General features: G+C 40.6%; 3 protein-coding genes across 7 annotated transcripts in view; 1 reads left to right on the forward strand and 2 right to left on the reverse strand.

The window, feature by feature from the left end:
* The window catches only part of LOC113933047 (torsin-1A-interacting protein 2-like), a 40,540-nt gene extending 14,969 nt beyond the window's left edge, over positions 1-25,571 (reverse strand). Inside the window, exons 1-3 of one of the 4 annotated variants that reach the window (XM_027612711.2) lie at positions 20,420-20,453; positions 7,947-8,053; positions 6,813-6,987 (exon numbers count right to left, since the gene is read on the reverse strand). The gene's annotated coding sequence lies outside the window, so the exon portion shown is untranslated. Of the gene's footprint in view, positions 1-101; positions 123-6,812; positions 6,988-7,946; positions 8,054-20,419; positions 20,537-25,459 lie in introns of those variants that run through there. The other 3 variants (XM_027612714.2, XM_027612712.2, XM_027612715.2) reach the window with 3 other exon arrangements.
* LOC113933048 (torsin-1A-interacting protein 2) lies at positions 2,205-6,819 on the reverse strand. Its single transcript, XM_027612716.2, has one exon. It carries the CDS (start codon positions 6,311-6,313, stop codon positions 5,918-5,920), a length of 396 nt encoding a protein of 131 aa, XP_027468517.1. The 5' UTR covers positions 6,314-6,819; the 3' UTR covers positions 2,205-5,917.
* The window catches only part of TOR1AIP1 (torsin 1A interacting protein 1), a 40,011-nt gene continuing 37,765 nt past the window's right edge, over positions 24,498-26,743 (forward strand). The window contains exon 1 of one of the 2 annotated variants that reach the window (XM_027612710.2): positions 24,498-25,628. In XM_027612710.2, the coding sequence (XP_027468511.2) occupies positions 25,142-25,628 (487 nt within the window). In that variant the 5' untranslated portion in view covers positions 24,498-25,141. The remainder of the gene's footprint in view (positions 25,629-26,743) is intronic. The other variant, XM_027612709.2, reaches the window with a different exon arrangement.

Here is a 26,743-nt window from a genome sequence, read left to right on the forward strand (position 1 = left end):
AAATCGTGGTATATTCTTGCAATGCAATATTAGATATGGCAATTAAAACAAAAGGAACCATCACAGATCTTTCTATAATCTTACAAATGCTCAGTATATACCTTTCTTGTCAGGAGGCACACATTCCTGCAGCCCATTTCATTCAGGCCCTTTGTAACATATCACTGTTCAGAGCTGAAATGGTATTCCCTCAAGGCTACAGGGAAGAAGTGGTATAAACACGGAGGTTCTTGACACATCCTCACAAGAAGTCACATGGTGGGGCAGCTGGGAGATCTTGAGGCCACTATTCCCGAAGCAGGTCAACCTTTTGAGCAGTGTCCAATCCATAGGAGGAAGTGTGTACATTAGGAATCTCTGGACTGATTAATGGAAGTGAGGCAGAGCCTCATCCTGATGGAAAATGGGAACGCTGGAGACGTTTTGCAACTGTAGGAATAACCGTTCCATAATCATGTCCAAAAAAAGATCCCTTTGATGGTATCTTTTGCAAAAAGGAACTGATGAAGACCCACGTGCTTCATATGGCACAAAAGGTATTTACTTTCAGCAAATCCCTTACAAGCCCATTTATGGAGGTTAAGATTCATTTTGCCACTTCAGTAAAACACAGCTTCATCACTGGCAGCTATTTGCACTTCCCTTGTATCATTTTAAGTTTACTCTATATGAGGGCTTAAACAGGATAAAGCAATAAAGTTTTATTCTCCCTTTTCAGAGAATGCAACAGATGATACTCTGAGGGATGCCTTCCTTCATTTCCACATCCTGGGACTTTCCTAAATAGGGACACAAATTTGCCTGCCTACCTCCTCTGCTGATGTGATTGCCTTGTGCTCTTTTAAGATGCATCCTTTCTGTTCCATCTCACTGTACCAATGGTAATGCTTTGACAACTTGGTATGTGTTCATTCACTGGTACGCTCCCAGACCTTTGCACGGCAGCAATACAACCCAGTTTAGCAGACTCCCAACATACAAAATGAAGTGTCATAAGTGTCATCAAGTCTACAAATTGGTGCATATTACATTTTTATGTACAAATGTTACTGATATGTTACTAATAACATTTTGAAAGCAGTCAATTCTTTTATTGCTCTGTCCCATTGTTTAAATACATATAAAAAAAATTAAACACATGAGCAGAAAGGATACACATAAACTTCCATTTGGTGCTTGCTTCTGCTGACGGAAGGACAGAAGAGGATGACAAGAATGGGTTCCAACTCTGTCAAGTATCTTAAAGAAAAAAAAAACCTGAAGCAAATGTAGCAAAATGTTGACATATTTTAGATCTGGGTACCTGGTGAATGTTATTCTCTGGACTTTTCTATATGTTTGATGTAGTTAATACTTTTTTAAATGAGCAATAAAAGGTATCAGCCTCTGTGAGGAAAAGTAAGAATCAAAAGGCAGGGGCCTGAAATGCTAACTCTTTTGAGCTCACAAGCAATGCATTTCTGTTACAGAGGCACACTCCAACCACAGCCTCCCATGCATTTTGTCACAACCAGCTGGGAGGAGACAGGACACAAAAATGCTGTCCGTGAGAACAAAATCAGGGCTAGAACAGCAGGACTTCACCCAACCTCTACTCATCCTGACAACCTCTGGTCTCACATGGGGACCGGGCAGGAGGGAGGGAGGAGATGGAGACCTGGGGAAGAGAGAAGGGGCAGGTACCAGGAAACACTGGAATCTGCAACACTAAGTGATAGTTTTTTTTTAAGGATTTTATTTATTTATTTATTTATTTTAGAAAGAGGGAGAGCAAGAGTGAGCATGAGTAAGCATAAGTGGGGGAGGGAGAGAGAGAATCCCAACGTGGGGCTTGATCTCACGACTCCGAGATCGTGACCTAAGCCAAAACCAAGAGTCAGACGCTGAACCAACTGAGCCACCCACGCACCCCTAAGTGGTGAATTAAAAAAAGAGAGAGAGAGAGGGAGGGAATCAGAAGTTTAGCAGTAAGGACAAAAGAGAATCAGTCAATCCAAGATGGTAATTTAGATATAAATGCCATCATGACAAATGTATGGCAGTCAGAGCCCAAGAAGTACATATATCTTTTTTCTATTTTTAAACACTTTTATTTTAGTGAATGGTGTCAATTTCGGCTCTAGGGATAAAAAGCAGATATCTTGGCCCTCAAACAATTTATAATTCTGCTGTAGAGACAACATACAAAACATACACAACAAAAATAATAGGTAACATTTATTGCCTTGTTTATGCCAAGCAGCATCCAAAGCACTTTATGTATTAACTCATTTAATCTTCACAATCGTCTTATGTCTGAACCATTAATATTCTTACTAGTTTACAGACAAGGAAACTGACATACACAAGAGGTTAAGAACCTTACTCAAAAACACACAACTAGTAAAGGCAGAGTCAGGATCGGAACTCAATCTGACTGTGGGACCCAAGCTTTTAACCATGACACTAAAAAAAACAAAAACAAAAAAACCACCTATAGTAAACATACTACAAAGCGACCTGTATGTAGTTTTCAATTGTGACTCTAGCACATATGACCTGGTTGAATCTACACATAACCTAACCTTCAACTTTTCTCAAACTGCTTAGTTTGGTGTTGTGGAAAGTCTCAGGTGAGATAGTAAATCCCACAGCAATTACACCTACCACCATTATGACTGTAAATGGGCCTAAAAAATGTGACAAGGAACTGCTTGGGGTCATCCATCCCTGTAGATTTCTTAATCTTTAAACGTAAGACCATTTGACTCAATTACAGACTCAACCTCAGTACCAAGATTAATCTGGTCCTTCATTGGAGGGGACTTAAGTTTTCGATAATTCAGCATCAAGCTCTAACAATTGGCTTTAATCCCCTAAAACTAAACTCTTATTCCTGCCTCGTTCTCCTGTACCTTTTCTAGTCCTAAAGACTTAATGTGTGCCATATGATTGGCACGTTATCACATTCAAACCCCACACAGGATGAGGTAGGTTATTACTGCACTACCTTTGTGACAGATAAAGAAACTGGATAGAGAGAGGTTAAAATGCCCAAAGTCATTTAATAGTACCAAAATTTGATGACAAACCCAGGTCAGCTGGCTGCAACGCCATTATTTTTCCTGTATAATAAGCAGTTTTCAAGCTGTGTTCTCAGGATTCCATGGAGAATCCAGGGCTGTCAGGGAAGACTGAAGAAACAGTCTTACAGATCTCGCTTTACAGATAAGTGTATCATGCTGATTGCCACATACTCTTTGGATTCCATGGAATTCTTTTATGCCTGCCTGCCTGCCTGGGCTTGTTTCTCCTCCTATCACTTAGAGATGAATCATAACTCAGTCACCCCCAACCCAAGATAGCCTCTTCTTTAGCAGATTATTTTCTTCCCAGGCTACTTAAGCATGTGTCTCTTAACCTTCCACTCCCAGGTCTGCCATAAAATAACTGGAAGTAGTTTTGACAATCATTTTAAAAATGGCCACCAATATATATAATAGTATCAACTCTGCCACAGTATAAAGATGATTAATGTGGCTCACATAATCTAAAATAGGGGATAACCCTCCAGATCATTTGTTGTGAGACTTAATTTTAGGAATATATTTATGCTTTATAATTCACTGTTCATAATTATGAACTGGAGCATTCTAGAATATTTTAAGCCAAGTAAAATCATATTAAGACTTAAGCTGAAGAGCTACAAAGTTCTCTAAATTTTCTTCTTTGCTCAATTTTATGAACTCTGCCACATGTTATTTCTGAGAGCTGACCATGTAAAAGGTATGTGATAATATAACCATGTCTGAAGGGAAAGTATTCTTAATGTAATATTTGAGTTAATATTTTTGATTCCTTTCTCCTGCCCATATACTTACGAAGCTTATAATGACACCACACAGAACTACAACAGTCCTGATTATTGTAATGAGAAAAATGTGACTGAGTTATAATCTGAAATATCCACAGTGACCTACCTGCAGTCTGACATAAAACCTCTTTATACGGCACTAGCAAAGGACAATAACTATCACTACCTTGCGGTATTATGAGTACTCATTTCCCATCCTTTGAAGCCAGGTAATTAAACACCATGGAGGTGCTGCTATTGTACTTCTCAAAGTATCCACAGAGCACCTGCCTAAGAATCTCCTGCACCACTACTTAGAAATGCAGATTCCCGGGGCCTGTGAGCAACCTAAGGAATCAAAATTTCTCTGAGATCAAGAAATGTGCATGTTCTGACAAGCTCATCCAGGTACTGATTTGAAAATCAACAGTACAAATCCATTTACTTTTTCTTAACTATTTAAAGGAGAGACTGGTTAAAACAATCTTTGGTTAAAACACTTGGCTGATACTTAAAATTGCATGTATGTAGAGTGTTTGTCAATATGCGCTTGAAAAAATTTAGGGACCAATAGTAGTGATCAAAAGCAATAGCTCTAAGCAAATTTTCACTTTGTAGAAAGAGCTTTAGGACAGTAAAGGAGTTCTTAACCAAGGGTCAATGATAAACTAACTAGTCTTCATTCAATTTAGCAGTCCACACAGTTTATTCAGCAATGTAACAGGAGAGAACTTCCATTGTGACAGACATAAGGCAGACACAGGGTAGGTCTCTGGGGTACATCCTTTATACAGACGAACAAATAACTTTAGGTTTCACAACTTGTGGCAGGCATGATTTGTTGCATACCAACAGCTATTCATTCCTCCCTTCTCCCTTCCTAAAAGAGCCATGATTTTATTAGGGGAGACAATGGGCCCTACCCAGGCACTGCTAACCCCCTTCCCCTCTGCTGGGCTTCCCAGGCTTGTGAACCAGTACATTCTAATGAGATATAAGGAGAAATCTGTGAGGGCCTTTTGAGAAAGACCTTTTTCCCCAAATAAAAGACACAGACTTGAAAGGAAAAAGCTTTTGCTTCGTATTTCCAGCCTTTGATTGGGAATGAAATGTCTGGAACAGTAACAGCCACACTATACTCACTGAAGAAACAACTATGAGGACAAAAAGCCACCACGATAAGGATCCCGGTGGAGAAGAAGAGAAAGAGCCTGGGACCTTAGGAACATTGTTCAGCTGCTACACAAGCACTGGATTATCTAGTATCTTAAGTGGAATTTAAAAATTGTTCAATGGCCTCTGAGATGTTTTCAGCAAATTTTTCTAAGTTTCTCCTATACTCTAGTTCCATGATTCTCATCAACAGGTGAAGGCCAGAATGTGGTCAATGCCCAGCAAGACATTCTTAGTTCTCAGAAAAGATGCTTCCTCAGAGTGTCTATGGAGTCAAGCTTGATAACTCCTTCTGTCACCTATCCCATAGTATAAGTACTTTTCCATTTCCAGAGGAGGACATTCAAAGTTCAGTCACCACAAAAACAGGATAGCCTTTGCTATGTAGAGTCAGTAAGTAAAGACAGTGGCATTTCTGCATGTTTGTGTGTATCCTATGTAGATATTACCACTGGTTAATGTATAAGAGGTGGAATGGAGAACAATGCAGTTTCTTATTAAAATATCTAGCTGTTTACTGGAATAATCTATAATCCAGCTACAAAGATGCTTTCCCACAAAAGTTATCACTAAAAGTATCATTATGGTACACACAGTACAGGGCCTCTACTCCAGGACTATCCTGTCATACATCCATAATAAGGCTGTGGAGCTTTTTAGGATGGGTAAGCTAATTCCCAAACATAGGGAACGTAGATTAGACTGGTTCTAGATTAACAGTCTGACTGGAATACTGATTAAATTCATGCTGAACAAAATATGTGTAGCCGATGGGAGCAGATCCAACAATTTAAGCAATTCCCCAAAGTAGTGACAGTCCAGATCAGATTTAGAAAAGGAGTCATTTTCCCAGTCTTCCTTGAGCTACTAGTACAAACTCTAGAGTCTCCATGATTTTGACTGCTTAAGAAGTTATTTGTTTTGGCCAAGTTTTTTGTTCAAGGTTTTGTCTGTTCTGGTCAAGATTAACTGCAATGCAGGGTTAAAGCCAGCTACTCTAGAGTCATGTATCCTTTTTCTAACCAGTGGAGGACCCAGAAGAAACGGGTGGCAAGCTTTTTCAAAGGTCCATCTAGTAAGATTTTGGGGCGCCCACTCAAGTGGGAAAGACCAAGGAAGAACAAGGCTTCTATTAGCAGGATTATCAGGGTAACACTCAGGGCAATAATCCGCTCTGTTAATACGGTCTAAGAATACTTGGTAACACTCATTTTCAACAAGTTCAGTTTGGTACAACCAATGGCCTAGTTCTAAACTAGGGAACCACTGTTGTCCACAGTCCGGGCAATGTGAATTATCTGAGAACATCTGGGCTTAGAGAGATAACACAGAAAGCAATGTAACAGTAAAAGGCAACAATGACAAAGAGAGATACCCAAATAACCAGTCCTATTACAGGTCTGGTTTAGCAATTTCTCAGTCCAACCAACAATACTTGGCGACCAGAGTTAAATTTGGCTTGCACCTCCGTGCAATTCTTCAAGATTTCGTTGTCTATTTTTCACTCAATTGCAACTCAAGTCTCTGAACTCAGGGACCGATCCAGTCTATAATGTTATCAGTCACTCACTAGCAGCACAGATCTCAGAATAGCTCCTTCAAATCCCAGCTTCTCAAGAAAAGATAGGGCTCTAGTCTAAATTGGTTATTTTCTCTTGTGTGTTATCAGCTGGTGGTGTCATGCAGAGGCACTTGGCTTACTCTGCTTTGCTGGTAAGTTATTATGTCTGCTTGGTGAAACAAAAGGAGCTGACAGGTCCAATGGGTCTTTTGTGGGCGCTGGCACTTGCCGTTGTAATACACGTACCCAAGTCTTAAGGCCTTGGCACTTTACAGCAATGTAGGGGGTCAGGAAAACCTAGCAGAGTCCTCTTGAGCGTGGATCCAATGAAGTCTTTCTTGGCAGGACCTTAATCAGGACCCAGTCAGAGAGAAGCAGTTGATGCTGAGTTGGTTGAAGCGTCTGGGAATGCTTCACACACCTGTAAATGATAAAACTTCAGACGACTCATATAGGCTTTGAGTTGCTCACAATATTAGAAACATGCACTTGGAAATCATTTGGGCCAGTCAAGGTGGATGAAAATTGTCTTGTGGGTCTCTTTATGACAATTTCATAGGGGATCCACACCAATTTATCCACTGGGAGTTATTCTTATGCTTATTTTGGGCACTAGGAAGGGTTTTGGTTCACTTAAGATTCGTACTAGCTTGGGATGCCTGGATGGCTCAGGAGGTTAAGCCTCTGCCTTCAGCTCAGATCATGATCCCAGGGTCCTAGGATCGAGCCCCATGTCAGAAACCCTGCTCAGCGGAGAATCTGTTTCTCCCTCTCCCTCTCAAACAAAATCTTTAAAAAAATTTTTGTACTAGCTTAATATTTTTAGGATTATGTTTCTTTTTTCTAACTCCTTCTGCCCTCTAGTACTAGTAAAGTGTGTATCATCATGTTTAATCTAGTAAAACTCTTGAGATTTCTCGTGTATCTTTTCTGTGAAATGGGTACCATATATGGTATTCCTGTAATGTGTGGGATAACCTTAACAATGGTGACTGCTTTTCTATAACAGACTTTAATCCATCCAGGAAAATGCTTACAAAATCATCAGGAAATATTCTTAATAGCTAACTCTAGGAAGTTGGGAGGAAATCCTTTTGAAGGCTGAAAAAGAAACCAAGAGGGCATGTCTCATTACCCACATCTATCTTTATAGGTTTATGCACATTACAAATTTAAGAAAGCAAGTAAGGTATAGTCTTGAGCAACAGTCCCGAGCAATTCTTGGAAAACATTTAGAAATCAGTTGGAATTTGCAGATACTATCATTTTTATACTCCTTCACGACACTGAACATAACAAGTAAAAAAGGTGGGGTCCTAGGATGTATCAACAACTGCATAGCCACCTAGGGAGTGCTACATACCACAATACGACATATACCTTGCTTTTCTCCAGTGTTCTTTTTGTGAATTCTGAGGCTTGATCCTGTGAGAGCACGTAGAGACACTGGGGAAGGCGTGAGTGCTAAAACTGTATAAAGATTTGGCCTGAAAAGCAGAGGAGTGACAGCCTTAGTTGTGGTCAGACAAAACATTTTCCTTACAGACTGTCAACAGTAGCTGTGATTCTCAGATTTTAAAATGGCAAGTTTAAAAGGTAACCGAAGAGCCTCTGACAGTGCCACAACACAGGGCTCCTATTTTGATGAGAGCCCAGGATGAGGGTAGACAGGTCAGTGAAGGTACACTGAAGTATTTTCTTAGGTTAGGTAACAATGTACAGGTGTGGGCTACCAACTCAGCTCCTCAGGCAAAGTTAACAGATGGTATGGCAGGGTTCCTGACTCAATAACCTTTGTAGTGACAATACAGGGCATAACGGATTTCCCTGAGGGTCTACTGACAAGAGGCACCACAAAAGTTTCAGTTACTGAACTGGGAAATCTTGCATGTTTAGTACATGGAACAGACAATGAATAAAACCCACACAACCATGGGGTTCAACATAAAAGTTAATAGTAAAGTTATATGGCAAGGATAACATTGAAAAGATAAAGAATTTTGGGTTTTTAGAGTGAAAAGGGGCTATGCAATTAAATCACAACAAGATACTATTTCATGGCAAAAATTAACAAGTTTGACAATTGGGGTTGTATATACTCTAGGCAAAACCACCCCACCACCCCCAGGATTCCACATCTCCATTGGCAGTGTCAGAGCCCTAAAGCTCCAAATACTCAGAGTAAGTCCACCCTCCCCCAACCTTCATTTCTCCAATTTCAACAGTCAACAAAGCATTAGAGCTCCAAGTATTCCTGAATTAAGAGAACTTTAGTGTTCCTTATGTTTCAGACAAGAGAGCCCCTCCCCTGGTCCTCTAAATCACCATGGGCAAGAGTCAAAAGGGGACCCCAAAGCACTAAGTGCTCAGAATAAGATTACTTATCCACCAGCCTCCTCGCTCATTCCTTAGCCTTACCACTAATAAATGAGTAAAGAGGGCCTCCTGAAAATGCTCCCAGCACGATTCTCAAACTCCACTGCCCCCCCTGCCCCACTCATAGCTTCACTACCATTAATGGCTTGAAAGAATCAGGACCGGCCAATCTCATCATACCTGTAGCTCTGTTTATGGTGACCACTAAACGAAGCCCAGGGCTTCCTGGTTGTACTTCATTGCCTTAATCTCTAATCCCCATATGGATCCAACAGCAGCCAAGATAACATCCCCTTCTCCTTGCTTTATATTTTCCATTTTGATATATTAAATATTCTAGCTATTTGTTTCTATGAAAATATACACTCCTTGAGAACAAGGTTTTTTGTATTTACTGCTGTACATGCCCAATAAACATAAAAAGAACAAAAAAATAATTTGAATCCTTATACCATAGAAGCATAAATTAGTACAACCACTTTTGGAATTAATTTGGCATTACCTAGTAAAGCTGAAGATGTGCGTTTCCTACAACTCAGTAATTCCACTCTTAAGTATATACCCTAGAAAATTTGCAATTTGTGCTTAAACACATGAATGAAAACATTCATGGTAGTACTGCGTGCAATAACAAAACAGCCAAAATGGCCATGAACAGTAAAATGGATAAATAAATCGAGGTACAGGCATACCTCGTTTTATTGCACTTTACTATGCTTCTCAGATACTGCATTTTTAGAAACTGAAGGTTTGTGGCAACCCTGCATCAAGCAAGTCTGTCGGCACCATTTTTCCAACAGCATTTGCTCACTTTGTGTCTCTATGTTACATTTTGGAAATTCTCACAATATTTCAAACTTTGCCATTATTAATTATATTTGCCATGGTAATCTATGATCAGTGATCTTTGATGTTACGACTGTTACTGTTTTAGGGTGTCCAAGACCGTGCCCATATAAGACAGTGAACTTGATGAATGTTGTGTGTGTTCTGACTGCCCCACTGACTGGCTGTTCCTCCATCTCTCGGCCTCTCCTCGGGCCTCCCTATTCGGAGACAAAACAATATTGAAATCAGGCGAATTAATAACCCCACAACGGTCCCTAAATATTCAAGTGAGAGGAAGGGCTGCACGCCTCTCACTTTAAATCAAAAGCTAGAAATGATTATGCTTAGTGCGAAAAGCATGTCCAAAGCTGACAGGCTGAAAACAAGGCCTCTTGCACCAAACAGCTTAGTTGTGAATGTGAAGGAAAAGTTCTTGAGGGAAATTAAAAATGCTGCTCCAGTGAACACACAAATGATAACAAAGTGAAACAGCCTTACTGCTGATATGGAGAAAGTTTAAATGGTCTGGAATGAAGATCAAACCAGCCACGACATTCCCTTAAGCCTAAGCCTAATCCAGAGCAAAATCCTCACTCTCTTGAATTCTATGCAGTCTGAGAGATGTGAGGAAGCAGCAGCAGAAGTCTGAAGCCAGCAGAGGTGGGTTCATGAGGTTAAAGAAAGAAGCTGTCTCCATAACATAACAGTGCAAGGTGAAGCAGCAAGTGTTGATGGAGAAGCTGCAGCAAGTTATCCGGAAGATCCAGCTAACTTCCTTAATGAAGGTGGTTACACTAACAGCAGATTTACAATGTAGATTAAAGCAGCCTTCTATTGGAAGAAGATGCCATCTGGGACTTTCAGAGCTAGAGAGGAGAAATCAATGCCTGGCTTCAAAGGACAGGCCGACTCTTGTTACTGCACACTGACCATTCCAAAAATCCTAGGGTCCTTAAGAATGATGCTAAATCTACTCTGCCTGTGCTCTCTAAATGGAAAAACCAACCCTGAATGACAGCACATCTGTTTACAACATGGTTTACTGAGTATTTTAAGCCCACTGTTGAGACCTATTGCTCAAAGAGAGATTTCTTTCAAAATATTACTGCTCCTTGACAATGCATCTGGTTACCCAAGGGCTCTGAGGGAGATGTATAATGAGATTAATGTTGCTTTTGTGCCTGCTAACCCAATGCCCATTCTGCAGCCCACGAATCAAGGAGTAATTTAGACTTTTAAGTCTTATTATTTCAGAAATATGGCTATGACTGCCATAGAGAATGATTCCTCTGATGGATCTGGGCTAAGTAAATTGAAAACTTTCTGGAAATGATTCACCATTTTAGATGCTATTAAGAACATTCCTGAGGGTGCCTGGGTGGCTCAGTTCGTTAGGCGACTGCCTTCAGCTCAGGTAGGATCGAGTCCCGCATCTGGCTCCCTGCTCGGCGGGGAGTCTGCTTCTCCCTCTGATCCTACCCCCTCTTGTGCTCTCTTTCTCACTCTCTCAAATAAATAAAACTAAAAAAAAAAAAAAAAAAAAAAGAACATTCCTGATTCACGGGAAAAGGCCGAAATCAACATTAACAGGATTCTGGAAGAAACTGATTCCAATCTTTATAGATGACTGAGAGGTTTCAAGACTTCAGTGGAGCAAGTAACTGCCGATGTGGTGGAAATCGCCAGAGAACCAGAATTAGGAGTCAAACCTGAAGATTTGAGTAAATTGCTGTAATTTCATAATAAAACCTAAATGATGTGGAATTGGTTCTTATGGATGAGCAAAGAAAGTAGTTTCTTGAGATGGAATCTATTCCTGGTGAAGATGTTGTGAAGACTGTTGAAATGACAACAAAAAATGAGAGTATTCTATAACTTTGTTGATAAAGCAGTGGCAGGGTTTAACAGGATTGACTCCAATTTTAAATGAAGTTCTACTGTGGGTAAAATGCTATCAAACAGGATCACATGCTACAGAGAAATCATTCATGAAAGGAAGGCTCAATTGATGCAGCAAACTTCACCCTTGTCTTATTTTAGGAAATTGCCACAGCCATCCCAGCCATCAGCAGCCATCAACATCGAGCTAAGACCCTCTACCAGCAAAAAGATTATGACTCACTAAAAGCCCAAATAATGGTTAGCATTTTTTTTAGCAATAAGTTATTTTTTAATTAGGGTATATACATTTTTAAAAAACATAATGCTATTGCACGATTAATGCACTATAGTATAGTGTAAATATAGCTTTTATGCACTGGAAACCAAAAAATTGACTTGACTCCCTTTACTGAGATATTTGCTTTACTACAGTGGTGGGGAAAAACCTGTCATTATGGCTGTAAATGGAATATTGCACATACAGACACAGAAGAAACTCAAGAATATTAAGCTAAAAAAATAAAAAGTAGAACATCTCCTTCCACACACACACTTATAGTCTCCATTTATGCAGAGCTTTAATATATTATTTAGGAATATTCAATAAAACTATAAAGAAAAGAAGGAAAAGCACAAGGATGATCATTACCTTTGATGGGAGAAGAAAGGGGATATGATTGGGGAAGGCATACAAACTATTTCAAAGATGATAATTTTGGGAGGTGGGCTGATGGGGTAACTGGGTGATGGACATTTAGGAGGGCACACAATACAATGAGCACTAGGTGTTATATAAGACTGATGAATCACTAAACTCTACCTCTGAAACTAATAATACACTAAGTTAGTTAACTGAATTTAAATTTAAAAAATCTAAAAAAACAAAATTTTTTTTTAACTCAGTGGAGGTACAAGGTTCACTGTATCCTAAAGTCCTAACAGCTTACAAAATCTCTATTCAATATGTTATAATTTTAAAAAAGAGTAGAGTGGAAATAGCAATGGTCTAGAAAAAGAGGTTTAGCAAAACCAAAATTCCACATTGTGGCCAAGAGGAGCAGCAGCAGTTACTTTGCCCAGAGGGTGACTAGTATATGGAGGAAAAAAGAGACTACAGAAGATATAGATCGGGACACCTGGGTGACTCAGTCGTTAAGCGTCTGCCTTCGGCTCAGGTCATGATCCCGGGGTCCTGGGATGGAGCCCCGCATTGCGCTTCCTGCTCAGCTTCCTGCTCAGCGGGGAGCCTGCTTCTCCCTCTCCCACTCCCCTGGCTGTGCTCCCTCCCTCTCTCTCTCAAAATAAATAAATACAATCTTTTTTTTTTTTTTTAAAAGAAGGATATAGATCTTTGTTTTTCTCATAAAATTGTAAGCAACTATCTCTTCATAGAAATCAAAGAAGCCTGGGGCGCCTGGGTGGTTCAGTCGGTCAAGCATCTGCCTTTGGCTCAGGTCATGATCCCAGGGCCCTCGGATCGAGTCCCGCATCAGGCTCCCTGCTCCTCGGGGAGCCTCCTTCTCCCTCTGCCTCTGCCTGCTGTTCCCCCTGCTTGTGCATGCTTGTTCGCTCTCTCACTCTAATAAATAAAATCTTAAAAAAAATAAAATAAAATAAGAGAAGCCTACCTAATGCTGGTATGGAAAAGGAAGTTTATCTAGGCATATTCCCATCAAGGCCTGCATCTGTGTACAAGGATTTTATTTCACATGGCGCCTTTGTGCTAAATTAGAAAAAGGAATCCTTCCTCCAAGTAAGCTGTAGCCCAGAGAACCTCACATGGCCAGGTATTCCACAGTAATCCTTTGTCTGTGAGATAATTATGCTTACTAACAGTAACTAACACCAAGTACCACTACCCGTTCTAAGCACTTTACATATATTAACTCATGCAATCCTTACAATAATCAATTTTATAGTTAAGGAAACAGAGAGGTTGAGCAACTTGCAAAGGTCACAGGTCACTGCAGAGAAATCAGTATCTGAATCCAGGCAGACTGGTTCCAGAGCCTGTACTCTTAAGCTACTAAAGATACCGCCTTTTTGAAACAGCAACAGTTAAGCTTTAAAAAGCCCCTTCACAAGCTGTTCGCTACTCTTCAGTGGTGTGTATATACTGAGGTGGGGGTGGAAAAAATCACCTACCACAACTTTCCACAACCACAGAAAAAGATCTAAGATAGGTTTAGGGAGTCCTGAATCCCCTGAAATTACATTGAGATTTTTTATGTACAGTTGTGCTTTTTTCTGGAAAGAGAATACTTTTAGACTCCCCAAAACCATTAGGTTGTTAATGGTTCCTAATCATTTTACTACCAAATATAATTTTTATCCCAGCACACCCCTCCTCAGATCTCATTTTGGAAGGATGTCTAAACAAACAGCGTTCTTGTAATAATTTCATTTTCTCATTTTTATTATCAGACGTCTGCCAATGTCAATCTGCCAATCAAAACTTCTAAGAAAGAAGATAATTATTGTTACTAGACCCGGTTTAGAAATTTTCAGTAAATTACAGATAAATATTCAAAATGCCTCTATCATAAAGTTGGAAAGATTTAGGTATTCTGGATTTGTTTCTTTCCTCAAGTCGTTGTCAGCTTACATTAAAAGCAGTTGATTTATAGTAAATATATGATTACTGTTAGGCTTGTAGAAATGCTGAAAATACCTTGAGAACCACCATTTCCCTATTGATTATTAAACATAACTGTTTACGTTACTGAGGAAACCAACTATTTAGTTGGTAGTACCATTGAGCCATTGAGTAGTTGGCTCAATGCCAAGTACTTTGGATACATAAAGAAAAATCTTACAGGACTTCCAGATGTCCAGGGAATCCAGATTGGAAGCGATGCTTTGGGTAAAGGCTGAAGGCCTTCAGATAGATATTAAAAGACTGTATGCAGAGTTCCTAGGAAATTCTGGAAGGCCCACACGAAAAAGCAAGGTTTTCAAACCTTTTAACCTGCCAAGTGGGTAAAAACCGAAGTTTAAAGAGTTTCTCTACTGCACAAATGCTTTACAAAAGGTAACATAAATCAAGTTTTTTTATGTGTAAGAACTACAGTAAATTTAAGATTCTTCCTGAAACTTAGGAGAAAATTTAGAAAATAGCCCTTTAACTGCAAAATGAAAATGCAACTAATCCACTGAAATTTGTATCTACTAATAATGGCAGTTTAATACATATTAAATAATTATCTTCTCTAAATATCCTAATTCTATTTCATTCTTTGCTATTTCCTGAATGGATGTTAGTAAGCAAGCTCAAAACCGCCTTTGACAAACAAAAATTCTCTTTTTTATGGTAGGATAATATAAGTCTCAGACTGAGTCAGGATTGGGGTGACTTCTCCAGGCAAACATATCCCTTAGAATTCAGCCTCTGCTAACTCCTCATATAATATATAAAATCAGAAGACAGATGCACAGAAAAAATATAAATGCTTTAAACTGTGAGTTCCCATTTTAATTATTTTCCTCCATGGAGTATTATATTCTAAGATTAACCAATAATCAAAAATATCTATTTTTTATACGAGACAATTTCTCTTATAAGTTTCATACACAAAGTCAAACCATTCACGTTTCATATTTTGTAAGTAGTTTGGAATTTATATGACAGGAAATTAAGGAGCATGGGGATAAACAGGAACCTTCTTTTTAAATTCACATAATCTAAGATAATTTTGTTAAAAATATATTATGAAAATAAACGCTCCTTAGAAAGTCTTCAGACTATTTTGTGAGGAACTATTTCTAATTTCGGTAGTCTTGCAATCAGTTAGAGAAGACATATGGATAACAATCTTCAGCACAACTTACCACATACACTGTTCCCTCTTATGAAGAACACATGAGCCAAACAAAAAAAATGATCCTGAGTTAGGAAAACAGCTGCTGAATGTTCCCCTCTCACTCCAGGAACAGACAAAGCAGGTGTATGTGTGGACTGCTAGCATACCCTAAAAGGGAACAACTGCTTTAGACATTTATTCGTACACTTCAATTGACCTTGCTCTAATGGACTAAAGTCATGGTTCAAAGTCTATCTACAGTTTCAATTTCGAACACCAGCAGTAAAACCTTTAAGATTAATACACAGCTATTTATATCTGTATTTAAAACTAAGTTTCTAAGTCTTGCCCCCTCCTCTGCCTCATATTTATTGTCATAATATGCCAGTATTGGGGTTCCTGGGTGGCTCAGTCATTAAGTGTCTGCCTATGGCTCAGGTCATGGTCCCGGGGTCCTGGGATCGAGCCCCCGCAGCGGGAAGCCTGCTTCTCCCTCTCCCGCTCCCTCTGCTTGTGTTCCTTCTCTCGTTATGTCTCTGTCAAATAAGTAAAATCTTTAAAAAAAAAAAAATAGTATGCCAGTATTTTCTCTCATAAATAAAATCTTAAAAAAAAAAGAAACATTGGTACAAATCAGTTAGCTAAACTACAGACTTCAAATTTCACCAGTTTCTCCATTAATGTCCTTTTTCTGTTCCAGATCCAATCTGGGATCTCATATTGCATTTAGTTGTTAATTCTCCTGAATCTCTAAACTGTTGACAGTCTCTTAGTCTTTACAGTTTCTTTTGTCTTTTGTGAACTTACTTAGTCTTTGTGACCTTGACACTTCTGAAAAAAATGGTCACTTATTTTGTAGAATGATCACTTTGGGTTTGTATGTTTCCTCATGATCAGAAAGATAAACAGATTGCATTTTTGGCAAGAGTAACACCACAGAAATGATGTTGTATCCTTCTAACGGCATATAACTGAGTTCATGATGTCCATGTCCTACTACAGGTCATGTTAACTTCAATCACTGGGTTAATACAGTATCTCCACTGCCAAGTTACTATTTTTGCTTTGCAACTAACAATTATCTTAGGAGAGATATTTTCAAACCACGTAAATATCCTGATTTTCCTCAAATTTCTATCCGCTAGCATTACAGGTAGATTTTGTCTGCAATAATTACTACAGTGCTGTGTGTCTGATGATTTTCTACTTCCTGCTTTTCATTCATTCACCGGACTTCTTCAGTAAGAGTTGTCCCTTCTTCCATTTGTTTATTCGACTATATCCATTCAACATTGATACTTTGATCCATGCCTTAATATCCAATACTACCATTACTCATCTTGTTGCTCAAATTGTTCCAACTTTGGCCATTAGAAGCTCCTTCAAATTGGTTCCTGTGTCCTTTCAACAAGCCCCTAAACTTTTTTGAGCATTTCATTCATTTCAAGCACTACAGATGTTCCAGGCTCCCTGCTTCAGCTCTGGAGTCAACTATGTTTCAAAAAATATCCTCAGTCCTTTTAGCAAAGGACAGTGCTTTACCAAAGTTTCACTGTCAAACTAACAATCTAGAGAGCCACTGCTAATATCTGTCTTCTTACTACACTCATTAGCTGGAAATTATTAGCATCATCTTGGAGCATATTAGAGATGCAAATTCTTGGGCCCGATCCCAGACCTCCTTTAACCAGAATCTTTTGAGAGGCTGGCGCAGGCTATGTTTTAAGAGATTTGTCAAATCCCTCAGTGATATGAGGAATTCTTAATCTCAGGCAACAAACTGAGGGTTGCTGGAGTGGTGGGGGGGTGGGAGGGATGGGGTGGCTGCGTGATAGACATTGGGGAGGGTATGTGCTATGGTGAGCACTCTGAAGTGTGCAAGACTGATGAATCACAGATCTGTACCTCTGAAACAAATAATGCAATATATGTTAAGGAAAAAAAAAGAAGATAGCAAGAGGGGAAGAATGAAGGGAGGGAAATCGGAGGGGGAAATGAACCATGAGAGACGATGGACTGTGAAAAACAAACTGAGGGTTCTAGAGGGGAGGGGGGTGGGAGATGGGTTAGCCTAGTGATGGGTATTAAAGAGGGCACGTTCTGCGTGGAGCACAGGGCGTTATGCACAAACAATGAATCATGGAACACTACATCAAAAACTAATGATGTAATGTATGGTGATCAACAATAAAAAAATAAAAGAATTAACAACAAAAAGATTTGTCAAATGATTTTAAGGCTTCACTATAAAGTTTGAGAAACACTGCTTTGAAGAAGTTTTCCTTCACTGTAGACCCTATGTTTAATAAAAAAAGAAAACTTACTCTAATAACTCATCTTGTATATAATAAATCATACTTTCACTGACACAACTAATAAAACTATAGGTGAACGCCTCATCTGTTCAAAGAGTCAGTACTTCCCTATTCTTACTATTTTCCTATAAAAATTTTTTGAAGTGGTTACAGTAGTTACAGATACTGTTATACTTTTATACAAAAAAGTTGTAAGTCAGCCTCCAGGATCAATTCCTGCCTACATATATGACTTAACAACCATACGCTGAAGCTGCAAAGATAAATCTCTTGCAGCACTGTCCTCTGAAGTCAGACTACCTGGGCCTGAGCAGTTGTTGGTGAAATCATCTCTATGCCTTCATTTTCTTTACCACAAAAAGGAATAACACTACCTAGATAAGAGGCATTGTGAGGGTTAAAGAGATAACATGCTACATTTGCCACTATGAGGGCACAAAAGAAGCCCTCAAAAACTATTATTATTTGAATTACTAAATAACAGTGCCACTAGAGGTTTTATTTTTTGGAATGGGGAGAGCAAGTGGAAACTGTGCTAAAGGAAAGTTCTGCTGTTTCTTCACTAATAGATCAGAATAAAGGCAGACCCAGACAACTCTATTTATATAGTTAAAACAAAACTCTCAGAAATTAAAAAACCAATCTTTTAAATTTTTTACTTTTTGCAAAAAGGTTATTACATTTACATTATGTATACCTATAGTCAAGGGCTAAACGAGTATATTTAAAAAAAATTTGATCTGTTGAAATTATAGGTGAATTTTCTTCCTTTCTATTTTGATTATCAAAATCATGGACCAACTTCTTTAGTATTAGCAAAGAGGAAAGTCGCCCAATTAGTATTAACAGTTCCCATCTACTGAGTCCTTAAACTGTCCTATTTAATACTCCAAATAACCCTGTGACTCTCCACTTTGCAGATGAGAAAAGGAGCTCAGAGCAATACAGCAAACTGCCCAAGTCACAGAGTGACAACAGGAATTCAAACTCAGCTCTGACTCCAAACTCTATACTCATGACCAATGTTGAGGCCATCACCTTTATTCACAAAAAGCTTGATTTGCTGTGTAAAACTTAAAGTATGTTCACTACGTGGACTTAAGTCTTCTGGGACACAATAGTAGCCATAAGACGTTGAATACTAACAAAATTTTAACACAAATTTTTTTTTTTAAGATTTTATTTATTTATTTGACAGAGAGAGAGACAGCGAGAAGAGGGAACACAAGCAGGGGGAGTGGGAGAGGGAGAAGCAGGTTCCCCGCTGAGCAGGGAGTCCGATGTGGGGCTCAATCCCAGGACCCTGGGATCATGACCTGAGCCGAAGGCTGACCCTCAACAACTGAGCCACCCAGGCGCCCCTTAACACAATTAAATTCCATATACAAAATGAGAAACAGAAAGCAGGTAAGGCTTCTCTGAACAAACTTCCCTTCAGGAAATTTAAGTGGCACTTCAGAGAAACGTGGATTTCCATGGTATACAGTTTAAAATAACTTCTTGGGCAAAAACAAATTACATACAAGACACAATACATTATTAAAATACCCCCAAATCCTCAAATCTTATTAGCTAAATTTGTAAGTTACTCGACTCTAGGGCCAGTATTTTCTCTATGCTGGTAAGGAAGATAAATGAAACAGAGCTTAAGTGAGTCACTCATCGTTATGTGATGAACAAGCAGTAAAAGTGGTAATCAAGTTGTGGACTCTGCTTCAACATAATAAAAATTACTGAGGAGAGGATCTCACTTAAAGTTTCCATAGCAAATGTCAGTTTTCAAACCGCTGTAATCCACACAGGCACTTCCAAGAACATTCTTAGTTCTTGTACCATGAAGTTCCTTTTTTCATTAAATGATTTTCCACTGGCCATGTATAGGCTAATCATGTGCTTTAAAAAGTGAAACTGATACAAATGGATAGATTCCATGGCCCTAATTCTTTTCCCCGCCCCCCCCCCCACAGCCCCAATTCATTAAAAAAAAAAAGAGACAAGTAAAGGATTTCTCATACAGATCCAAAATAAAATGTTCTAAAACCTAGAGACAGGTAAAACTGAAACAAAAGCAGTATGTAAAATTAGATTAAGAAAACTCCTGTACCTATGTACAAAGTCTAACAAGCACTACTGATAGAGTACTATACACTTTCTTGAAGGAAAAAGGGGTAAACTTTCACAACGGGTATGAAATGCAACTGAGAATATATATAGAATAAGTAAACAAAGTAATAATTGTAGGGTCTTACCAAAACTTCAAACTTAGCCCTTTTAGCACCATTAAGGCTAAAAAAGGTGGAGGGAGAGTACTATTTTATAAGGATAAAAACGAATAACGAGATCCTGTTAGGCACGCAGGTAAAGGGAGTAATCGCCACCTGCACTAGCCAATTTCCCGTTTATATTTTGAGCTTCTTGTCTCGAAGTCCAAACCAAACATTTATTCCCACCTTAATCTGTTTAATGTTTACAGGATTTGATTTCTCTTCTTTTACTCCAAAACAAAAATATGCCCCCAAACTGCTCCGTTTAAGGTTTTCTGCGGTAGGGAGGTGGGGGTGGGGAGGAATCATTTTGGAAAAATCTTTCCAAAGAAGATATCTGAGAAAATATTAGCACATGGAAAAGTTGTATATACATTTTATCTACTTACAAATTCTAGCAGGGTCTTAAACCGTCAACTGTCAACGTCAGGGAAGCCCTTCGGGTGTTCTTTCTGCTCCACGACGCGGACTGCACCCCTCCTCGGACGCAGCCGAGCAGAATGTCGTCCCAGTCCCTGTCCACGTGATACGACCTCCGTGGGGAGGGGAGGAGCCCGCGGAATGCTGGGACTGGTAGTCGGCCCACCCCTCTTCCTTCCTAGTGCGCACCCCCCTCCCTCTACTCCCCATCCAGAGCCCGGGCGGGGGGCGTGGTGAGTACGCGCAACAGAACCGCCGGCGTCCAGTGCCCCTGCAGATCCACAGGAAGGCACGCACTTTTGCAAGACAACCACCAACTCTAGCACTTACAAATTTACAGGCTGGAACAACCCGTGGAACCAACTCAGTGAGGGGCACTACCCAGTAATAGCAAACACCAGTCAGACGTGACTTGAAACTCAGCCTCTACTTTTACTAGGTGTGTCCCCCCCAAACGAGTTGCTTAATCCAAACCTCAGTTTGCTTGCGTCAAATGGGAACAAGGCTCTTACATACCTCATAAGGTTATTGTGAGTAAACGTGCTGATTAATGAAGGTAAGGGTATCTGCTAAACGATAGTAGTAAATGATGAATAAAAAATAGCTCTTATTTTGATTAATTCTATAAATGTGAAGACTGAGAAAGGGCAAGGAATTTACCCTAGAACACATGATCGGTCATGGGCAATGAAGTAAGTCTAAAATTCCTGTTCCTGACCAACACCAACACAAAACAACACAGAAGAAATCCCTCTTAAAGCTCACTTTTCCTTTCCTCATTTTTTCCATAACATTTCTGACCAATACACTATTTTACTTACTTTGATTTTATCTGACTCCCATAGAATGTAAATTCCAAGGCAAGGAGGGTTGTATTTTGGTTGTATTCTTTCACTGCTATATCCTCAGCACATAGAACAGGGTTTGTCTAGTACATAGCAGAAGCTCAAACATTTATTTGGTTAATGATTCTTCATGTAGTGATGATTTTTGGTGCCTTCATCTTCTCATTCTTTCTGCAGAAATCACAGAATTTGGGAACACTCCTAGATGCTGCTTAATAATTGACTGCAATTTCTAATTCAACAAAGAATAAGTGGAAGAATATATCCCACTTTGTCGAATTTAACTTTTTAAAATTTCAGTATAACATTTCTAGCTAGACGCTTTCATTTGTATTAACAGTCTTTAAAATATTTTTCCTATCACTTGTGAGAATGGGGAATAAATGGAGTTAGCTACTATTTCTTTACTTTCTCTTAATATTTTAATTATCTTTAACTTATTAATAACAATGTTGCCTTTCTACTAAGATATAAAGTTCTTTCCCTACCTGACCAGAAATGTGAGTATGCACAAAGAATTGATAGATGCTTTCTAAGTAAATAAATGGATTTGTGCTTACCCTAAACAAACTCATGTACAAAAATTACTTTATTTTAAAATAAAATGTTTCCTTTAGAATAGCTGCTTTAGAAATCCACTGTCAACAACACTAGATTTCTAGACCTAGGGATAACAGCTAGGTATATAAATTGATGCCAGTTATTTAATCTGAATTATAATTTTTTGTGTGTATCTTTCCCCTAATAAATGGCAAATTCCCTAAGGGTAAAGAATACACATTAATTTAATCCATACATTTATCGAACATCTATGCTGTGGCAACACAGATGTTTGATAAATGTATGAATTAAATTCCTTGTTATAATCATTTCTTCTCTTACCTGTCTTCTCTTGTGATCCACTGAATTCCTCTATATATTTCAAATTCCTGAGGTAACTGTCTAACATCCAGAGCTCATGCCCCTTCTTGGTATTGGTGACCCAGCAAGTCCCTTCTACTATTGGCTATGAATCTACTGCCTCTAATGTCACCTCTTTTGGGCCACCCTTGTAGTTTGGAAAACATCTACAGCAGAAAATCGGGTTTGACAAGAGTTTAGCTTTACCTCACAGTTAGTAACGAAAGTTGTTATTTGTAAGGTTGCTAGGTGTGGGAGACACGTATATACACAAGAATATATATTCTTATTACCTAAAGAGGGAAAATCCTAAGCAAATACATGTGTTAACGTTAAAGTTACCATGCGCCTCTGATTTTAAGATTCCTGAATTTTTTGGAAAGCCAAAGCCATTAGTTTCTTTCCTAAGCCTTTACAAGGATTTTGTATAACACAGTACTGATTATTCAGTAACATGAAGATCATCTTCTCTGATTGTTCAGTAATATACAGAACCTCTTGTCCTTTCTTTTTTTAATATGTCCCCAAACCTAAGTTTAAAAGTCTGTGTCCAAGTTTCTACATAGGAACTGTACTGGTGGGGCACGTGGGCGGTTCAGTCATTAAGCATCTGCCTTCAGCTCAGGTCATGATCCCAAAGTCCTGGGATCGAGCCCCGCATCGGGCTCCCTGCTCGGTGGGAAGCCTGCTTCTCCCTCTCCCGCTCCCCCTGCTTGTGTTCCCTCTCTCATCATGTCTCTCTCTGTCAAATAAATAAATAAAAAATCTTAAAAAAAAAATAAACTGTACTGGTAAATGTTTTAAAGAGGTACTTAAATATGCATTAATGTTCATAATACGAACTTTGTATATTAATACTATAGTTTTATATTCTGTAATAATTACACTATGAAACTTCTATTATGTTAATAATGAGCAATATAATAGGCACCTTATAGAGAAATCATTACTTAAATAAAATCAAAGCCTGGTATTACCAAGTATCAATCTTTTCAGTATTTTATCAGAGAAGAATTAAGTCCCACAAATTTCCCAAACACTGTATCATTTAACCCGAGCTGGCAAAGGAGAATACGCTTTTAATTTTCCCTTAAAATGAAAGATTAAAAAATTAGTAGCATCTCCTTTGTCACTCTTCCTCCAGTTTCTCTGGCTATGTTGTATATTATAAACAAAACTAAGCTCCTGACAGGCTAAAATCTGGGTGACTCTAAAGCATGTAATTGTGTCTGCGGCCAAATTTATGAACTATTAGTGAAAACAATACACCTGAAGATTTCATTAAATTGAAATTTTTGTCCAGTTTAAGCAAATGAGTCGCTGAAAAACATTCTAAGGTGATTTAAAATACCTGAAATAAACATCTTCAGAGTTTTCAGAATCATTCATTGTAATTGGTTCCCAAAATTACAATTTCTTAAATCTACTGACTAAATTCAATTCTAGAAAGCCCTTCAAGAAGACAAGCGTGGGGGCGCCTGGGTGGCTCAGTCCTTAAAGCGTCTGCCATGGGCTCAAGTCATGATCCCAGACTGCTGGGATCAAGCCCCATATAGTGCTCCCTGCTCAGCGGGAAGCCTGCTTCTCCCTCTCCCACTCCCCCCTGCTTGTGTTCCCTCTCTCGCTGTGTCTCTGTCAAATAAATAAAATCTTTAAAAAAAAAAAGTGTGTATGTTTGAGGTAAATATTAATCTTTCTCCCAAATATTAACCTTCTCCATGTTTAATCTGGCTAAATAACTGCAATTAACCACATCTGTAAATATGGTATAGAGAGGTGAAACAAATAGCTCTTACCCTATTTTGTTTTTTAAAGATTTTATTTATTTATTCATGAGACAGGGGGGAGGGGCAGAGAGAGAGAAGCAGGCTCCCCAAGGAGCAGGGAGCCCGATGCGGAACAAACTCGATTCCAGGACCGTGGGGTCATGACCTGAGCCGAAGGCCAATGCTTAACCATCTGAGCCACCCAGGCGCCCTACCATGTTTTCTTACTCGGTAAATTAAAGGCAGGAAACCCTAAGTAAAATTTAGTAGATCAAATCATACCCAAAATCAAAATAATGGATCACAAGTTAAAATTACATTGCTCTTATTTAATCAAAGTATTCGCTTATTTCTCAAAGTCCGTAACACAGCCCTAATAAGGTTTCTGAACAGTGCTACTGGAATAGAGTTTTTATACGAAAGCCAGGAATAAGACTGCATAAATTCTGCAAATGTAAATCCACCCGTGTCTGTAGATACGATTTTGCACTCTCAACCGGCGATTTAAAAACTAAAACTGGCTGCCTTCATAAGGGGCTTAAAACTAAAAATTTTTCCAAGAAAAGATGGCACTTGCAGAAGTATCTTTAAACCATCACTCCTACTAGAAACACTTAGAAAGGCATGGCTAAGCTAGCAGTCGGTCAAAAAGGTTCCAGGAAAACTGCGCAACAGCCTGGGGGCGAGGACAGAAACTTCTCCACCCAACTTTGGCTCGGCCTTTTCAAGAGCCTCGGAACCGGGGGCCAGGACCGGCGCCTCCTGCGTCCGGGCAACAGTTGCCACGAGCAGCTGGGTTTAGAAAAGGCAGTCTGCCTAGCCAGTTGTCTCTTCTCCGTCGTCCCCTCCCTCCCTCCTTCCCCCAAGGCCAAGGACAGCGACGTCGTCCTCCCTCTTCTCCTCCTCTTTGGTGCCTTCAGCCAAGAGGCGGGAGTGACCCGCAACAGCTGACCCGGCAGAGGCACTGCCTCTCCCACAGCCCTCAGGACACACCATGGGCCCAGAGGCCGGTTTGCAGCACAGCAGCGACGACGCAGGCGGTGGCCCCGGCGACTCTCAACTGCCTCCCTGACCGCCACGACCACCGCCCAATACCCCGAAGAGTCGTCGCCACCAACGGCAGGAGAATCTAAGGACCCCAAAACCACCCTCGCGATCGACTCAAGCTACGTCAACAACTATGGCGGGGGACGGGCGGCGGGCGGAGCCGGGGAGGGAAGGATGGGGGATGTACGTCACACCCCGGGCCCCCATACGGGAGGGAAAGCTCCGGCTCGCCCCTCAAAATGGCGGCGGCAGTGACGCGCCTGCGTACGGAACTCCTTCGCCGTCGCGTCACGGCCGGCGGGAAGTGAGGTTCTCAGAAAAGCCGCCAGAAGTGTACGGCGACTTCGAGCCCCGAGTGGCCAAAGAAAAGTCCCCGGCGAGAAGACGAGTCCCGCTAGAAGAGTTCCGGCCTGATTCTGCGAAAGAGGAAGTGAGAGAAAGCGCCTACTACCTTCGGTCTCGGCAGCGGAGGCAGCCGCGACTCCAGGGGGCCGAGGAGATGAACACACGAAGGACTACCCGCCTGCAGCAGCAGCAACAGCAGCAGTCACACCAGTCCCTGCTCCACCCGTCTCCGGTTACGACCAGGAGAGGGTTACGGGACTCTCATTCCTCTGAAGGTGAGGCCGCCGGAGGTAACAGTCTCAGCCGTGAGCCGGAAAACGAGCGCAGCGCGCGGGCGCAAGCGGAGTGTGTGCGCGTGCCGGGCGGGCGTGCGTCCCCGCGCAGCTCATCCCCGCCCAGCTCATCCCCGCCCGGGCTCGGGTGGCTCGGCGGCGCGGGTGGCCTGGCGCCCCCACGCGGGGTCCGCCTCAACCCGAGGCGGGAGGGTTGGAAAGGCGGTCTGGCGGAGCGACCTGAGCCGGGTGCTCTGCGCATCCCTGGGCATCGACCTCAGGGGCTCCGAATTGCCACTTTCTCAGGCCTTCACGGGGAGGGGGGTGGCGAGTTGGGTGCTGGCGGGACAGGGAAACACTTCAGGCTCGGTTTCATTTCGGTTCCCTCTGTCCTACGGATGTTGCTACCAAAGCCACTTCCATTTCCTCTAACTCTCAGAGGCCAGAAGCCCCCGGCTGAGAGTTATGGTTCCGATGTAACCTTCCAGTCCTTTTCCATAGCCACCCTTGTCGGGGGGAGAGGGAGGGGAAATTTGGTGAGTGGGCGTTTCGAGAGAGAGCTTCGTTGGTGAGTTGACTGGAGACCCCACCCAAATACACTGAGGTGGGGTAAGGCAGGTATCCTGAGCTTGAGGATCCCTAATGCCTGATAAACTTGAGCTCTGTCTCAAGTATGGTGGACTCTGTAAAACTTCGCCACGTTCGGGGCCCTCGATGTGATCTCATTGGTTAAGTAGCTCGACAAAACGAGATTTTTAATTAGTTTTCCACTAAATGGGTCCGAGAGGATACTGGCAAGGCGAGTGTATAGTTTTAGGTAGGTCACAGGTGAAGCAACTCCCTTAAGCCATCCTCTCCCACCCTCCTCCTTCTCCCCCAGCTAACACTGAGTCACAGGTGAAGTTTCGTGTTAGCCCCACGTAAGGCACCTGTGAGCTAAAAATCCGGGGGTTTTAATCACAATGGGATTACATAGTTAATGGTAGCCCATTGATAGATATGGAGAGGTGGATTTTCAGCTCAGAGCAGAGTTAATAAGCAACGCTTGTACCTGACACATGAAGTGCTGACACATTTGAAGATGAGTTGATTTTGAAAACTATGTTAAAGGGATGTAA

The sequence above is a fragment of the Zalophus californianus genome, chromosome 10 (assembly GCF_009762305.2).
Source record: "Zalophus californianus isolate mZalCal1 chromosome 10, mZalCal1.pri.v2, whole genome shotgun sequence".
Taxonomy (NCBI): Eukaryota; Metazoa; Chordata; class Mammalia; order Carnivora; family Otariidae; genus Zalophus; species Zalophus californianus.

Bases quoted from the DNA above. Each gene is read 5' to 3' on its own strand.
- LOC113933048 (XM_027612716.2), bottom strand. From the start codon at position 6,313: ATGTTCTCAGATAATTCACATTGCCCGGACTGTGGACAACAGTGGTTC.